Here is a 17,178-nt window from a genome sequence, read left to right as displayed (position 1 = left end):
GCCATGGAAGGGGGTGCTCTCATCACTCGCTCGCTCACTGACAGATGCAGCCTGTGTCCCCCCAGCCCCCCTATGGGCTCCGGTGCAGCTCTTGGCGAGCCAGCCTGCAGGTACAGGGCCTGCTGCTGAGAAGACTGGAGCCCTTGGTGGGAGGGATGCTGGTGGCTGCACGGGGAGCCCACCAGGGGTTTGTGTTTGTTCCGCTGGAGGATAGGTCATGTTTACATGAGCTAGGATACGCGCTTGGTTTCACGGCTAGGCTTATGCAATGAGAAGAAAGCCCAGGTGTCCGCACCCCGAACACCCTGGCCCACTCCAGCCTGAGCACTGTCTGCCCCACACCCACCCTCCTGTACGGGGCAGGTTGGGGGCTTTGGGGGGCATCCAGGGGCCAGATTCCCGTGTACAGAGGCCTCCTCACCCCACCCGGCCCAGGGCAAAGGTTTGGCCTCTACTGGTGGCAGCAGGGATGCTACTGAGGGTCAAGGCCCGGCTGACAAGTCACAGCAGGGCCTCTGGGAAGGGATAGGCACAGAGCGTGGATACCTCTAAAACAATGTGTAAAACAACACACGTTCCTTTGAGAGAATGAAGCCTGAGGCCACGTGTAGAGCAGAAGGTGCGCGCTGGTTTCCTGATGCCGCGCACAGCCAGCTCTCCTGGCCACGGGCGTCACCGCCCCCCTCTGTCCCCACAGACAGTACTACTGGTATGATGAGCGGGGCAAGAAGGTAAAGTGCACGGCCCCCCAGTACGTCGACTTCGTCATGAGCTCCGTGCAGAAGCTGGTGACCGACGAGGACGTGTTCCCCACAAAATATGGTGCGTGGCCCCTCCCACCCCAGGCTCTGGACCTGCGGCCTCCACTACCACCCCTCCCCCCATGGCTGGGCCCCCGAGGTCCCCCTGCCGGGGAGGGGCGGGGCTTGCAGCTGTCGAGCAGCACCCACAGCTGTGTACAGCCCTGAGCGGGCCCGGCGGGGCCCCAGACCCATCCTGAGTTGCCGTGGGCGGCACCTGGCCGACAGGAGGTGCCCGTCTCCCGGGTCCCCCCTCCTCTGCGGCCCAGGCCACAGAGAGTGCCCTGGGCGCCTGTCCTGGCTTTAGGCCACGCGCGGCGGGGTCGCGGGCCCCGCATCACAGAGGCACCCAGTACAGCTCGGCGAGCTGCCCCCCTCGCGGCCCCGCCCAGGGGACCGGGTCACTCGGGTGTTGCGGTGGGCGGCTCGGTGAGGGCTGCGGGGTCGGGGGGCGGTGCGGTGGGGCCTGGGCGGGCTGACAGCAGCCCCCTCCCCGCAGGCCGCGAGTTCCCCAGCTCCTTCGAGTCCCTGGTGAAGAAGATCTGCAAGTACCTGTTCCACGTGCTGGCGCACATCTACTCGTCGCACTTCAAGGAGACCCTGGCGCTTGAGCTGCACGGACACTTGAACACGCTCTACGTGCACTTCATCCTCTTCGCCCGCGAGTTCAACCTGCTCGACCCCAAAGAGACGGCGGTCATGGACGACCTGACGGAGGTGCTGTGCGGCGGCGGCGGGGGCCGCGGGGGCGGGGACGGGGCGGGCGGGGCGGCGGGCGCACAGAACCACGTGAAGGAGAGGTGAGCCCGGCCGCCGCGTGCGGAGAGGCGGCGCGCGGAGTGTGGGCGCGGGCGCTCTGCGCCGCCGGCACCGAGAACTTTGGGACTCCGCTCGTCTGCTCAGCGGACACTTAGGGACCGCCCCCATCCAAGTCCCCTTCTGTGGGTCCGTCTCTCCCGGCCTTCCGCGCCCGCCCCGCCGCCCGGCTCGGCCTCCTGGGAGACACGCGACAGGCGGGGCTCCTTCCCCCGCGGCGGGGACCGCAGGCTTCGCTTCCACCACGTTTCAGTCTTGGTTCGGGCTGGGGGTGGCTTTCTCCTCCTCTCTCCCGCTTGGTCTGGACCTCGGCTATGGGTGGCTCAGGGCGGGTGGGGAGGGGGAGGCTGCAGAGCCCCGAGCCGCGGCCCTGTCTCCCTGAGCTACCCACGCCGCCCAGGAGGGGCCCCTGGGCTGGCCGGCTCGGATCCCGGTGCCCTGGTGGGCGGCCTGTGCAGAGACGCGGCCAGGGGCAGGGGGAGAGCCTGGCTTCCCTGTGCGGGTGTAATAAAAAGACTTCTCTCAGGTCAGCGCCTGCGTGTGTCCTCAGCGTCTTGGTGCCCTGCGTGGAGGGCGGTCTGGCCACACACCCCTCTCCTCTACCCTCCCCCGCCCCTCTGCGCCCCTGGGGCAGCGCCCTCCCCTGCAGTTCGGGCGGTGGAGCCCTCTCACTGACCAAGGCGGTGCTGGCCAAGGGCAGGTGCCACCCTTCCTGCGGGGGCCGTGCTTTGTGTCTCGAGTCTCCAGGGGCCCTTGACCACTCACTCTCTGTGCTATGCCCTCTCCACGCAGGCGGCAGGGACCCTAGAGTGTGGGCTGGAGTCCGCCGGGGGTGCTTCCCAGCCAGCCCGCCCGTCCCAGGGGCTCTGCTGCAGGGACCACCTCTGGACAGGACAGCACTGCCTGAGGGGTGGGCATAGGGAGAGCTCGGGGGAGGGGTGTGTGCCTGCAGCGCAGGCTGGGCAGGGTGGCCGTGGCGCGAACAACCCTGGAGCTTGTCCAGCCCCCTGTGGGCAGAGGTGAGGGGCTTCCGTAGGGCCCTGTCCCCCGACCCTGACGTTGCGCCTGGTGACGCAGGGACAGCCTTCTCTGGTTCTTAATTCCTGTTGTGCTAAGCACCCACCCCGCCCCCCTCCAGCCCTTACACGGCAATGGTGGGACCCTGGGCTCTGGTCTCCGCCCCCCAGCTCACCGGGGCTCCTGCGCCTTCCTTGCCGGGTCCTGGGTTTCCTGCCCTCCTGACGCTGATCTGCTCCTCAAGCGCAGCTGTGGCAAACAGACCCTTTCTCTGCTTTCCTGGCACGTCACCAGCCCCTGGGGCCTAGCGGGGCCACCTGCTACCTCTGTCTCCCGGAGTGGTGGCTCCTGGCTGAGCACCGTGCTGTGTCCCCACACCCTGCTGCCAGGAGCCCTGCGCCTCTGGGGAGGCCACAGCCCCTCCCGGGCCATCCACCCGTCCGCTGTGCCTTCCTCCCCTCTGCCTTCAGGCCTCGCTGTGGGCCCTTGGTCCACAGGCCACGTGGGCCCGTCCTCCAGGTGTGTCCCCCTCCTTAAGTAGAGGCCTCAAGACACCCTTGGAACTTGACCATGGGCCGGGCCTGGGGCCCAGGGAGGACCCTCTGGGGGAAGCAAAAGGAAGGGCAGAGTGGAGCCGGGCTGCTGGGTCCTCCAGCTATACGTACAGCAGGACTTGTAAGCAGTCAACTGGGATATTTAGCTGAGGAGATCTCCAACCAAAGTGTTGAAGGTACAGCCTGCTTTCTTCTTGCTGTGTGAAGTAAAAGATGAGATGAAAGATAAATTGAGGGAAGAACTGTTAACAAAAGGGAGGGAAACACTTGATGATTTGAGAAATTCTCAGCCAAGCCAGATTGCAAAAGACGCTAAAGTTAGGAGATTCGCTGTCGGGAAAATGTGCCCTAAAAAGAGAAAAAGTCAAGGGTAGCTGGACAGCCTTTTGTTAATACTTCAGAAAGATGAACAGGTCAGAGTATTCAGCCCCACAGAGGGTTCTTTGAAAAGACCTCAGTCCTCTCAGCAAAAGCCAGAAACAGAGGAAAGCTTTTCTTGGAAGGGTCTGGAGGAGCCTCTTGTCTCATGGAGTGAACCCCCATGACATACACAAGGGACCCACGTGGTTCTTGAGAATTTAATTCCATCAGAAACCCTGCCAGCTTGGGGTGAAAGGCACAGAAGATCTGGTGAAAGGCTGTTGGACTCAAAATTCTCTGGGCAGGAAACAGACTGATGAAACCTCAGCTGAGGACACTTGCTACCTTTCTTAAAAAGAAAGGATGGGGCTTCCCTCGTGGCGCAGTGGTTGAGAGTCCGCCTGCTGATACAGGGGACACGGGTTCGTGCCCCGGTCCGGGAGGATCCCACATGCCGCAGAGCAGCTGGGCCCGTGAGCCATGGCTGCTGAGCCTGTGCGTCCGGAGCCTGTGCTCCACAACGGGAGAGGCCACAACAGTGAGAGGCCCGCGTACCGCAAAAAAAAAAAAAAAAAAGAAAAGAAAGGATGAAGGTGGAGCTGTGAGTCCTCAGGGCAGAGCCTTGGAGCCACAGAGGACGATTCCCAGGCCTTGATGGGCACCTAATGGGGCTTTTGCACAGCTGGATTCTGAAATTGTCCACCACCTTCCATTTTCTCCTTTTGGATGGAACTATCTGTACCTGGCATCTTATGCCTGTTCTACCATTGTATTTTGGAAGTAGATAACTTTCCTAGGTTCACAGGTTCAATATGGAAAGGAATTTTCTGCTAGGATGGGTCGTACTCAGTCTCACTTTTACCTGATTCAGATGATTTAGATGAGATCTGGGGTTTGACTTGAAACCGTAATGGGTTGAGACTTTTGGAGACCTCAGGAATGGGGTGTGTTTTACACGTGAGGTAGATGTGGGACTTGCTAGAGGGCAGGCTGCGGTAGGCAGAATAATGCCCACCTCCCCCACCCAAAAGAAAAAGAGTCCACACCCTAATGCCTGGAAACTGTCAACATGTTACCTTCCATAGCAAAGGGGAAGTAAAGCTGCAGGTGGAATTAAGGTTGCTAATCAGCCGAACTTGAGATGGAGAGATTATCTGGGCCCAGTATAATCACCAGATTCCTCAAAAGTGGAAGGGGGGCGGCAGAAGAGGGAGGAGCAGAGAGATGGCAGTGTGAGAAGGGCTCCGTCTGACGTGGCTTTGAAGACCGGGGAAGGGGCTGCGAGCCAGGGGCGCAGGCGGCCTCGAGAAGCTGGAAAAGACAAGGAAATGGATTTCCCCCAGCGCCTCCAGAAGGAACGCAGCCCTGCCGGCACCTTGATTATAGCCAGTGAGACCCATTTCAGTGAGACCCAGTTCTTGACCTCCAGATCTTAAGATGGCACATTTGTGTGGTTTTAAGCCACTTGGTTTTTGGTAACTTGTTACAGCAGCAATAGGAAACTCATACATCTGTGAGATGGGCCATGGAACTCTCATAGGGTCATTTTGAGGGCCCACAGAGATGATCCACTTCACCCAGGGCCTGACTCCAAGGATGAGTGTGACAGACAGCAGTGCTTGGGCTTGTGACTAACAGCACAGACCCCGCAACCCCACCTGAGGCCCCAGGGCCGGCACTTGGCTCCCCTCCCTTGTGTGTGTCCGTCTCTGCTGCCCTCCTCCTCCGCAGACTTCCCTGCCTGGAAGCTCACACAGGTTTTCTCTCCTCCTGGTCCTGGCCACTGTCTGCTCCCTGCTGACCTCCACCCCTTGCTGAGTCACACGGAGGACCTGGGCTGGTGGTGGGGAGTGGCGTGGGCCCAGGAAAGGGAAAGTGTGACGGGGACTGGAGTGGACCTGGTGGCCTGGGGTGAGGGCAGGAGGAGGGGGCACTGACCCACGGGGAGAGGGCAGGGCGGGACGAGGGCCAGCCCACCTCCCGCAGCGCGCTCCCTGGCTGCTGCAGCACCCTCCCTGAAGCGGCCTCGGAACACCAGGAACCGCTCCATCTCACAGCCTAGGAGCCTGGGGGGTCCTCTGCCCTACCCGTCAACGGAGAGCATGGACAGAGTCTAGGGCAGGCTCCTGGCAGAGCAGAATGAGGGCCGGGCTGCTGCTTACACATCCCCTCGCTCGTGTGTGCCCCCGCCCACTCTGGCTCTGCCACCCGGTAGCACTCAGAGCCCCTGTGGGGACACGGGTCAGACGGTCTCCCTCCACCCCCATCCATGATTGCTGTGGCGAGCACACCACGTTGTTTGTTCACCAGGAACCCAGCTCCCAGGCCAGTCGGGCTGGCTACCTGAGAGTGGGGCCTGAGAAGTCATCCTCTCACCAGGTGCTGGACCCACCACCACATCCTTTTTGGTTTTCACAAGTACCCATTTAAACTTCTACTTCATAGCAATGGTGTGAGGACCATTTGGCTTAATGCTCAGTGTAAAGTGCCCAGAAGGTGTCTGGCACATGGTAAGTCCTCCTGTGTTGGTTTTTATTTTATATTAGTAAATACTGACACTAACAGTTTTTGAGCTTGCTTTGGTTTCAGAAGTGGGATTGCAGGAAAGTGGCCCCTTCCCACTAAAGGAGTGCGGTGGTGGGCATACGGAAAGCTGGCCGTCTGCTGGGTGCACTGTGGTATTTTCTTTTGGGGACTCCATCATGTGCCCACTAAGGTTGACACATCAGACTGCAAACGTTGAGAGGGCCAAGTGGGACAAGAGGAGGAGGCCTGTGTGTGTCAGCTGCCCTTTCAGTAAAGCACATGCAGAACCACAGGTCAGGGAAACTCTGGTGGCTGGCCAGGAGCCACATAACCACGTTCCCTGCAGAGACGTAGCAACCAAATCCCCTCCTTCAACTTGGTTTTTAAGCTAAAGTTAATGGGACACCATGCAGTCCAGAGATAGCAACAGAACCTGGTCCCAGAGTACCTTCTGAGGCCTCCCTCAAAGGTGGGGTGCTGTGTCCGGGGCTGGGCAAAAGAGGGCACCAGCTCCACGTTAGCAGCCCTCCTTTGTGTCCTGGGCCTTGTGCCCTTCCAGCAGAGCCCCCGAGCTCACAACTAAGCCAGTGAAGCATGGCACGCTCCTGGCGCTCTCCAGCAAGGGGGTGGGGGAGGCAAGAGCGTGAACCCTTTAGGGCTGATTCTGTCCGCCCTCAGGGGCGGATGGCAAGGTTGGGAACAGTTTGTCACATGGGGCTGGGAGGCTGCTACCGGCATCTAGTGGGTAGAGGCCAGGGATGATGCTGACATTCTCCCACGGGCAGGACGGTCCCCACCACAGAGAACCACGCAGCCCCGAGGTTGGGAGCGCTGCAGTGGTGTAGACAGCTGGCTGCAGAGTGGCCAGGCCACACCTGATCCCCTCCACACGTCGGGGAGAAGGTGCATGAGTGAGAGGCTCGGGGAGGCCTCCGAGGGCATTGTGGTCTCTGCTGGGACCCCTCGTCGGGCTGCTCCTTGTCCCTCCTCAAGGCTGTACGGTGACTCCCAGGTGCTGCCCTCGAGACGTGGGCCTGGGTGGTCCGTGGCGCTCGGGAGGCTGGACCTGTCCTTGACGCTGCAGCAGCAGAGGGGGTGGCTCCCTGGTGCGTGGTCATGGTGCCTCCGTCCCTGGCTGGCGGGCGTGGTGGGCACGGCTGGGACCACACTGCCCTGCGAGCCGCCATCCCCAGGGGCTGCCCGCCAGCCTTGGCCCATCACTTGCAGGGCTGGGCCACGCTCCCCATCTGCCTCTTCCCGTGGAAGGAGTGGAAAGAAGGTTCGTCCTCCAGGAAGAAGCGCAGGTGCTGGTCTCGGGGTGAGGCCTCAGCGACCGGGCAGGGGGCCGTACTCGCCAGGCACCCCATCCCCAGCAGAGCTCTGCGTCAGCCTCTGGTGGTGCTTCCCTGTGCTCTGTGCTTCCCACCTGGCCCAGCCCATGTGATGCCCGCACAGACCCGCGGCACAGGGCCTGTCCTCTGGCTGGGGCGCAAGTAGCACCACGCACACCTGGCAGGGTCGGTCCCAGGTGGTCCCACATCCCCGCCCACCCGCCCGCCCGCCCGCCCGCATGGAGACCGGCGTGGGTGTCTTTGCTGAAGGAATTTATTGTTCGGAACTAACGTTGCTCACAGTTACTTGACAGGGGATACACGGGGCGGGGCTTGTCCGTTGCCGTGACGTCTGTGTGCGTCCCGAGTACAAAAGAGGAAGGCTAACGAGAGGTATTGCTTTCTGGTCCTCCGTCTCCGGAGAAGCCCTCCCGCTTGTACCACGGCTTTTGCCGTTAGAGGTGTTTCATTTTTTGTTGTGTATTGAAATCCCAGCCTGTGGTAGGGGGTCAAGGGAACAGAAGCATTAAAATCTATCCACGAAGGGAGAGGCAGCAGGGGGGGCGGGAGAGACGCCAGACGCGAAGTGGACTTGTCACAGCGAGGGCGTGCAGCCACACGTGCCTCGCGGCCCCTCCGGGAGCAGAGAACACGCTGCCGAGGACGCTGCTCCCGTTCTCTCTGTCCTTTGTTGCTTTTTGTTTTGTTTTAACTTTTTGTCATTTTAGTAAAAAAAACCCTGCAGTGGCCCTGCCATCTTGCATGTTGTGTATAGGCAGCCGGCTCGGGCCTTCCTCCCGCCCCACACTCGGACACAAAACCAAGATGGCCCCCAGCCCGGGCCTGGCGGACGGGCCCTGGCCATGCCCGGCCCCCACAGGACTGGAGTCGCTTCTCCACGGTAACGGCACAGAACCGGGGACGGAGTGAACCGCGCCGTTCTCTAAATATATTTATATGCGTGTGTATAGAAAGAACCGAACTCAAAGCCTAGCCCTGCCCCGTGGTCCCCCCGGCCAACACCCTTCTCCAAAAACAACCAAGAAAAAAAGTTTATAAAAATATCTTGCAGGAATTCTTTAAAGTTTACAGTAGCTTGCCGGCGCTGCATCGGCCGGCTGCCCCCGCGGCCCCAGCACCCTGACCGCTCTGTCCACGGGGCACCTTGGCCCAGACCCCACCCTGCCCAAGACACACACACAGACAGACAGACAGACGGCAGGACGGCGCTGCTGCTGCCCCTTCCCTGAACGGAGAAGTAAAGAAACTCAGTAAGTTAAAACAGCAAGTGAATGATACTGATCTCGGCCTGCCCTGGGGCGGGCGGGTGGGCAGGTGGGCAGGTGCTGCGGGGCCCCCAGGGTTGCTTTCCACCTGCAGCCCCGGGGAGCTGGGGGGTGGGATGCGGCGAGGCAGGTGGGCGGCGCTGAGGTGCATGGACGTGGACGAGGAGGGAGCAGCAAGGAGGGGACGTGCCGAGGAGAGGCCGTGGCGGCCGGGCCAGACGGCTGCTTCGCCCCCTTGGGCCTGCCCCAGAGGCCGGCCGGACCCGCCGGGGGCACTGGTCGCCGCGCGTCCAGTCGGGTGGGCCCGAGGCGGCTTCCCCTCGGGGCCGGGTCCTCCTCCCCGTGGCCATGCGGAGCTGAAACTGGGCAGAGCTGGCGGGCGGGCAGGACCTCACTGCCCAGTGGGCGGCAGCAGCAGGAGAGGAGAGAGGGCAGGTCCACGGCAGCTGCCTTCGGTCAGCCGGTGTCCGGTGCAGAGCACGGAGGACGGCCTCGTGGAGATGACATGTTAACTTTTCGGGATAATTCCTGGTATCAGAGCGGAAACAGTGGCGTTGTCAGAGACAGGCAGAGAGAGAGACAGCGAGAGAAAGAGAGAGCGGGCGCGGACGGCCCAGCCGCGGCTGTGGCCCCCGGTGCCCCCTTTCCTTTCCTCCCCGGCTTCGCAACAGTCTAGACGGACAGACGGGCGCGGCCCCGGGTCCACACCGGGCGGGCGGCGGGCGGGCGAGCGGGCGGTGAGGCGGCCTGGGGGCCACTGTCGGGGCCGTGCAGGGGGAGGGGGCTATGTGTCTAAGGCTGCTCTCGGCGGGCGGCGGGCGGCCCCGTCCTGGCCGTGTCCTTGCCCGCTGGGTACTCGGCGTCCCCTCCAGGGCCGGGGCCAGCGGCCGCGGAGTCCCCGAGTGGGCCGTGGGCACTCCGCTTGGCGGGCGTGCTGGGGGCCTGGGCCGCCTGCCCGTTCTTCTCGTCTGAAAAAAGTTGTTTAATTACGTCAAAGAAGTTACTCAATGGGCTGCCTGGGTGCACAGAACAGAAGACAAAAGAAAAAAAGAAAAGAGAGAAAAGGAGGGAGGGAGGGAAGAGAGAGAACAACAGACGAATGAACGACAGGCCTGTGAGGGGGTCCGAGCGGGTGAGCGGGGCCGCGGCAGCAAGCAGGGCAGGGGGCCGGTGGGGGCTCGAGGCCTCTGGGCTGCGGGGCGGAACCTGGGGCCGGTGGGCACCCTCCTCCCTCGCCAGGCCTCCCGAAGGACCGGCCCTCCCTCCACCTCAGCCTCGGCCTCCCAGTCAGCCCTGCAGCCTGGCCAGCGGGCCGACCCAGCTCTGGAGACAGACGCGTAAAGGCCGGGGCCGAGCAGGACCCTGGGGCTGGCGGCCGGGGAGGCTGGAGCCAGCGGGCCTGCCACACTCCTCCCAGGAGGCCTGGAGCCCGGCCCCCAGCCAGCCCGGGTGGCACAGCGTGGACACAGAGGTCAGCAGCGGACAGACGGATGGATGGGTGGGTGGACAGGCATGGAGCTTGGGTGTAGGGGGGCTGGGCAGGCAGCCACAGTGGGGGCCCTGGTCCCAGAGGGCATGTTCAGAGGGCAAGGAGGAGGGAACAGAAGCAGGGCCCCGCCCCACCCGGGGGCCCTGTGCTCACAGTCCAGGTGCGCGACTGGGGTCACCTCAGTTCTACCTCCTAAACCTGGCCCCCACCTGAGCAAGAATGGGCAGGGCCCTCTCCCCGCCAGCTGCGGCAGGGCGGCCGGCACACCTGCGGCCAGGCAGCTCAGGGCCTGGGCAGGAGCCACTCCCCGCCCCCCTCCAGTGGGCAGAGAGGGCCTGACGCCACCCTGACCCCCGGCCAGGGCCCAGACATGGGACCCTTGCTGGCCTTGGGGCTTGGGCACCCCTTCATGCTCTGAGCCTTGGGGTCCCTCCGTGGCCTGCCCTGATCCTAGGGCCAGGCCTGTGCCCACCCTGGAGGGTGACCGACGCTGCTCGTGGCAGGGGCTGGGGGGCTGGGCACAGCTGGGCGCCTTGGGGGCCAGCAAGGCCACATGTGCATGTCCGGGCCCCTCGTGTACACAGGGATCCCAGGACAGCCCCGGGGGTGGCGGGGCAGCACCCGGCCAGGAGCAGGCTGCAGGGGGTGCAGGGGTGAGCGGTGGGGGTGACAGGCTGGGGGGGCCCAGGTGAGCGTGAGGGGTTCTTACCACATTTGGAAAGCCTCCCCGTCATCATTTCCATACAGTTAGTGGTGTCTGGAGCACAGAACGGAGAGAGGGGGGGGAGACGTGTGAAAAAGGCTTCCAGCTCAGACCTCAAGCTGGATGCTGCCTGCAGCCTTGGGCCAGGCCCTGGGGGAGGGGCGGAGCCTGGAGTGGGGTTGAGGGGCTGTGGCCAAGGGGTGGGGCTCAGGTGGGTAGAGACTGGAGTGGGGGGCTCAGAGAGGAGGGGCTCAGCAGAGGGCCAGCCTGGAGTGGGGCCCCTCTCCTGGGCACTGGAGGGCCCTGCCTGGCCCTCCCTCCCTTCTGCCCTCTGGGCCCAGCACACACGCTTTGGAGCTGAGAGGTCCAGGTCTCTGGCTGTGGTCTACACTGGCCACCTCCGTGTCCTCACCCTGCCGCTCTGTGACTCACGTGGCCGCAAGGCTCCCATTCGCCCCTCGACTCACGGTGGCACCCCCTTCCCTGACCCCCTCCCACTCTCTGCTGGGCTTGGCAGTGTTAGGGCTGGGGGTAGGGAAGGCAGCAGAGCCTGGGGTGGAGGGCGGCTGCCTCACGGCCCTCACTGGGGCCTCCCCTCCCTGGGCTGGGTAGGGGCCCTATTGGAGTGGCCACCAGCTCTCTCGGCCTGGTGCCCGAGGGGCCCCAGCTTCTGCTCCCTCCTCCAGTGGCTGTAGGACTGAGCTTGCTAGACAAGAGTGTCCAGTATGGGGCGGAGGGTGTTGGGAAAGGCTGACCCCTCGGGGAGGCCTGCGGACGGGGCCAAGGGATGGGCTAGGGTCCCGGAGTGGGCTCCCTAGGCCCAGGGCTCCCTGAAGGAAGGCAGGGGAGACGGGCTTGGCCCAGGGCAGGCACCCAACAGTCTCCAGGGACGTGGGTTTAGGCCCAGGGCTAAAACGAGGATGGGGCCCTGCAGAAGGGCCGTGTCCACCCTGCTTCCTGCTGGGCCTGGGACCTAGAGCAGGGCACGTTCGCCGACAGACAGAATGGTACTCCTTAGGGTGGGACTCTGCCTGGCCAGGAGCAAAGAGGGACCGTGGCGCTGGGCGGTGGGTGCAGGCACGGCTGTCCCCTGGGCGGCACACCAGGCCCCTTGCTTGGCTCCCTGGACAAGCTCTGTCCTTCCCCAGCCTCGGTTTCCCCCTCTGAGCACTGCCCTGCTCTGACATGGAGGCCTTAAAGGCACCGGCCCCCAGGCCAGCCTGGCTCCCAGGGCCAGGGTGTTGGGGCCCCTCCAGCCCCAACCCACCAGTAGGGCAGTGAGGCACACGCTGGGGGAGAAAAGGGGGGCAGGTGAAACACAGACGATGGAATGAGGATGGCAGGGGCGGGGTGGACGGTGGGGCCGGTCTGGCCTCTAGGACCCTACACAGAAGCACAGACAGCTGGCCACAGGGGGCTCTGAGAGGTGGAGCTGGGCTGGACCCTGTGCTCCCCAGACCCCACACCCCAACACGGGCCTCGTGGCGAGCTGGCAGCTCCCGCTCAGCGCACGCGCGCCGCTCGCCCTCCCTGACAGCTCATGCACGTGCCCCCGGGGCTCACCCACACCCACAGGGCTGCAGCCGCTCCCCGCCAGGTGCCAAGTGGCACAGACCCTCAGGCCCCCGGGCCCCTGGCGCCTGCAGGCCTGGGCAGACCTGCTGCTGTGTGGCCCCCTCTAGGCCCAGCTGGGGAGCCCCTGCTTTGTTTTGACTGGACCTCAGGGCCCCTGTGTCCTGCCCACCACGGGGAGGGTGGGTGGCAGATAGCCCCTCAGGTGCCAGCCAGTGTGGGTACCAGGCCCACAGCCCTGGAGAGTGCTACATGGGGGACCCTTGAGGGCGGCAGGGCTCCCGGCAGCACCTTGGTCACTGCTCTCCCAGAGCCTGCTCTCACTGGCCTGGCTGCCCCTGTGTCCAGCCGTTCGGCTGGGTGCTGGGCCTGCGGGGCCTGTCCAGGGCCGGGAGGTGGCCACTGGACACGTGGGTGGGCACAGGGTGCCTCCTCGGGGCCAGTCTGGCTCTCGCAGAGGACCTGCCCGCAGCCCCTCCCTGCCCCAGCGGCGGGGCTGGACACCTTACCTGCCAGCGTCAGAGGCTACTCTCGTAGCTGGTGGCCACCTTCTGGCCCTTAAGCCCAGCACCCCAGCTTAGTCCCGGAGCTGGCGGGGGGGGGTCTACAGTGGACAAGAGGCGCCTTTCAGTGTGGCGTGCTGGGCCTACCCCCCTGGTGTGCAGAGACGGCCGGCCGCTGCGCCGGGAGGGCCCTGCTCCCGGGGGTGCCCGCGGAGGGGCTGCACCCCATCGCCAGCCCTCAGGGCGGCCCGAGCTGAGCCCCTCCCTCACCTGACAAGTGCTGGGCAGAAGGCTGCTCGTGTGTGCTCAGCAGCTGGGTCTGAATGGTCTCCACGACCCTCTTGAAGCGGCGGCTCGGGCCTGGGGGTGATGGGGGGTGGGTGAGGCAGGGGCAGGGCTGGCCCGGAGCCCCGCCCCCGGGAGCCCCCGCCCCCGGGAGCCCCCGCCCTCGGCCTCTGCCAGCAGCTCACCTGACAGGAGCGTGAACGTGACGGAGTAGACGCCGTTCTCCTTCTGCGCTGCCCCGCCCTCGGTGTAGGTGATGTCCACCTGGAACTTGACCGGCTTCTGGAACACCGCCGGGCCCCCCGTCGCCTTGTGCTCGGCCCGGAAGCTCGTCTGGGAGATGACGCTGTGGCTGAGGCTGGGGATCTGCGGGCAGTGGGTGGCGTGAGCGTGGCCTCGTCTGGAGTCGCCAGAGGAAACCCCAGAGGGAAGGGAGCCAGCCGCCGCCAGAGGCCCCAGCGGCACTGGCTCCCCAAGAGCCTCAGCCGGACAGAGCTCCACACGGGTCGCGGATGGATCGCGACACAGCAGCAGAAAGCAGGGCTCTCAGCGGCAGGCGGGGAGGCCGGCGGGCAGCTGGAGGCCCGGGGCTAGAGCCCGTGCCCCGTATTGAGACAGAGCCCCCGGGGTCAAGGCCCCCGGCACCGCTGACGACAGCGCCCGCTGCTCTGCTGGCTCCGGGGTCTGTGGCCCCGGGCGCAGGCGAGGGGCCTCTGCGTGATTGGGCTGCACAGTGGCCAGGGAAATGTCCGGCAAAACGAACCCAGGAGGCGGTCTTGCCTCAGAGGGGTCGCCCCCAGGACAGGGCTCTGTTGCTTGGGAGAGCACACTGCTGGCTCGCCGGTTACAAGGGGCTGAGTCCACGTCACGGGGGAAATCTTGGTGTCCCAGGAGAGGCCTGGGGGGCTCCAGGGAAGGCCCAGACCCGGGGCCTGGAGGAGAAGAGGCTGCAGTGGCGGGGCTCAGGGGGACTCAGTGGGGCCAGGGTGCCCACACCCGGCACGAGGCCGAAGTCCCCGCCTGGTGCTGAGCTCTCCCGTTCCTGGAGACTTCTGGGAGGAGTGCCACGCTGTGCCCCAAGCCCTAATGGAAACCTGGCTGCGCCCAGGAAGGCAGGGTGGCCAAGTGTGTGTGGGGGGGCTGAGGCTGCCACCCCGGCAGTGCCCGCCCATACCAAGGCGGGAGCCCGGGCTTGGGCTGTGGGGATGCCGAGGGACCCCAAACCTGTGATCCCGGGGGGCCCAGCACAAGGCAGGCCCCATGCAGGGCAGGGCGGGTGAGGCCTCCTGACACGAGTGACTCTGGAAGACACTCTTCAGGGTTTTCTGCCCCACACGCCCAAAGATCCCAGCAAAGATAGATGGAACCCACCCAAGGCCCAAGCACAGCCCACCTCAAAAGCCACCAGTGGGAGGCCAGGGACTGCAGGAGGCCGGCAGCATGTGGGAGTGGGCAGGGGCACACAGGACACGGAGCCAGCCCCCCGGGGCCATTCTTGAGGCTGCAGGCGCACCCACCAGACCCAGCAGAGGCCCCTCCCCTCTGTGTCAAGGCCTCAAGTTCCCTCCTCAGAGCCGCCTCGCAGCCGCCCGTGCTTCACCCCTGTCTCAGCGAGGCGCCCCCCGAGGCCCGCCCCCGCCCCGGGCCTGTGCACAGCCCGCGTCTCCCGGCCACAGTGTGCCTGCTGCCCTCGCACGGCGCGAGGCTCACCGACAGGAAGGCGTGGACGATGTCGGCTTTGATGGAGCTCAGCGGCTTATCCTTGATGACCGCGAAGACCTGTTCCTCCTTCTCCAGGCTGATGAAGTTCCCAAACCAGGACCTTTTGGCGAGCCTGGGGGCGGGGCGGAGGGCTGGGCAGGTCAGGGCATGCCAGCCGAGCCCCGAGCCTCCCCTCTGGGCTGCGGGCCAGCTTGCTGTCCCAGCCAGACCCTGCCCTGGCCCTGACCCGCCATCCTGACCCTGACCACCCTCCGCCCTGCCCCGACCCTCACCCGACAGCCCTCATGCGAATCGCAGAGCCCTCGGCCTCACACCTCACCCCAAACACCCCTGCCTGCTCGGGCCTGGGCTGCGCCCACCGGAACCCCACCAGGAAAGAAAGGAGGGTGGGGGTAGGGTGCCCTGCCCTTGAGCCCACCCTGACCCCCAGCCTTGCTCCTCTCTGTTGAAGCCACCATGTTTCGGGGTAACTCGCTAAGCCGCGATCCTGCAGCTTCCTGGAGAGAAGTGCCCCGCCTGGGGCTATGTGGGGGGCAGGAGGCAGGCCGGGGACCCCTGCACAGGTATGTACAGGAGAGACAGGGGTGACATGGTGCAGAGGACCGGGGCTGGGGGCCCCGGGTGCTACCTGCCCCTCCCCCGGCGGACCACCCTCTGTCCTTGGGGACTGGTAGCCACCTGGCCACCTGCAGCCCCGCTGCCCCAGCCCAGGTCACTCTGTGGAACACAGTGGTCGCTTCGACCCCTGGGGGCCCAGCTGCTGTACGGGGCAGGGCAGGGGCCACGCCAGGGGCCCCAAGGCTGGCAGTGCCCTCCCGCACGAGACCCCTCATCTCACGGGCGTCACGTGTGCGCCTCCCTGCCCTCCACGCCGTCATCCTCCGGTCTGGTCACTCTGCCCTGCTTCTGGGGCCCCCTTCTCTGCGGCGGGGCCCTGCCCTAGGGCGCACACCAGTATGGGGGAGACCCCTTGCCAGCCCCACCATCCTGCCTCCGGGGTTCAGCCTGTGCGGGCCCCTCACTCGTGTGGACGAGGCCCGGGACTTGCTCCTGACCAGGAGAACGGGAGGCAGGGGAGAAGGTGACGGGGGCCACGTGCGAGCTCAGTCTCTAAAAGGCTGGAGTTCCATCTGGCGAGCGGGTCTCCACCTCTTTTTGACGAAGCCGACGGACACAGCGGGGACGGCCGGATGTGACAGTGAGGCCCACGTGGCCAAGACCCTGAGTCCTGCCCGCGACCCCACGAGCTCAGCAGAGGATCCTGCCCCAGCTGGGCCTTGAGATGACCACCGCTGGCTGACACCCTGAAGCAGGGCCCAGCTGGGCCGTGCACGGGGCCTGACCCCGAGCCACGTGCCATTGGGAGCGACGGCTGACTATCACGCTCACCCAGGCAGCTGTAGTGCGGACACGGCCAGGGCCCCACTGGCAGACGCGCCCAACTCAGGCTACACTGGGGCCAGGGCCGGCCCGCTCGGGCCCGGTGTCTTGCTCCGGCGGCGCTGGCAGCGTGAGCCGTGGGGGTCTGAGGCTCGGCTGCTGTTTCCTGCTGTGCGCCTCCCCTTTTGCTGCCTGCTTCCAGAGCCGGCTCTCCAGCCCGTGGTGATGTGGCGGCAGCAGGCAGCTTGCCGCCAGAAGCTGTCCGCTCCTGTGGCTGGAGCCGCACAGACCTGACGGAGGCAGAGCCGCGGGGACACCTCCGTCCCGGCGCCACCCCGTCCTTGGCCACCTTCACCTCCTTCCCCACATCCTGCCGTCTCTGTGGCCGCGGGCATGCTCAGAGCTCTGGGGTGCAGGCCGCCCGCGCTGCTCACCCCAGCACCACACTGGGGCCTGAGCCCAGGACGTGGGCCGGGAGGCGGTTCTGAAGCCCACGGTGGGGGCTGCTGCCCCTCCTCCCTCGATGAAGACACAGAGCAACAGGAAAGCTCCGTGTTGTACTTTGGTGTCTGGTTGGCAAGCAGCCTGGACGAGCCGGGAAGGCCTGTGACAGGTAATTAAGTCTGGGCGTCAACTGGGCCCGTTTGGTAAAAGGTTGGGTGTGCTTCTTGAGAGCAACTTTGAGACACGGTGACGAGCAGACTCTGGACGTGGCAGGCCTTGTCCTCTCGGCGGAAGGTCCTGAGAGCAAAGGCTGAGGCTCCTGGAGGGGAAGGCATTCTCAGCACTGAGATGGAGAAGCCGCCCAGATTCCCGCCTGCGAAGCCTTCAGTC

The 17,178-nt window shown here is 65.0% G+C and overlaps 2 protein-coding genes across 3 annotated transcripts in view; one reads left to right on the top strand and one right to left on the bottom strand.

The window, feature by feature from the left end:
• The window catches only part of MOB2 (MOB kinase activator 2), a 50,504-nt gene extending 48,363 nt beyond the window's left edge, over positions 1–2,141 (top strand). Inside the window, exons 4-5 of the mRNA XM_060104333.1 lie at positions 698–822; positions 1,300–2,141. Coding sequence (XP_059960316.1) covers positions 698–822; positions 1,300–1,604 — 430 coding nt within the window. The 3' untranslated portion in view covers positions 1,605–2,141. The remainder of the gene's footprint in view (positions 1–697; positions 823–1,299) is intronic.
• Positions 2,142–8,481: 6,340 nt separating this feature from the next.
• The window catches only part of BRSK2 (BR serine/threonine kinase 2), a 63,069-nt gene continuing 54,372 nt past the window's right edge, over positions 8,482–17,178 (bottom strand). Inside the window, exons 16-20 of one of the 2 annotated variants that reach the window (XM_060103110.1) lie at positions 14,953–15,076; positions 13,428–13,608; positions 13,228–13,317; positions 10,889–10,936; positions 8,482–9,658 (exon numbers count right to left, since the gene is read on the bottom strand). In XM_060103110.1, coding sequence (XP_059959093.1) covers positions 9,483–9,658; positions 10,889–10,936; positions 13,228–13,317; positions 13,428–13,608; positions 14,953–15,076 — 619 coding nt within the window. In that variant the 3' untranslated portion in view covers positions 8,482–9,482. The remainder of the gene's footprint in view (positions 9,659–10,888; positions 10,937–13,227; positions 13,318–13,427; positions 13,609–14,952; positions 15,077–17,178) is intronic. The other variant, XM_060103112.1, reaches the window with a different exon arrangement.

This window comes from Mesoplodon densirostris, chromosome 7 (genome assembly GCF_025265405.1).
Source record: "Mesoplodon densirostris isolate mMesDen1 chromosome 7, mMesDen1 primary haplotype, whole genome shotgun sequence".
Taxonomy (NCBI): domain Eukaryota; kingdom Metazoa; phylum Chordata; class Mammalia; order Artiodactyla; family Ziphiidae; genus Mesoplodon; species Mesoplodon densirostris.
The sequence above is the reverse complement of the archived record's forward strand: the minus strand, read 5'-3'. Positions and strand labels throughout refer to the sequence as shown.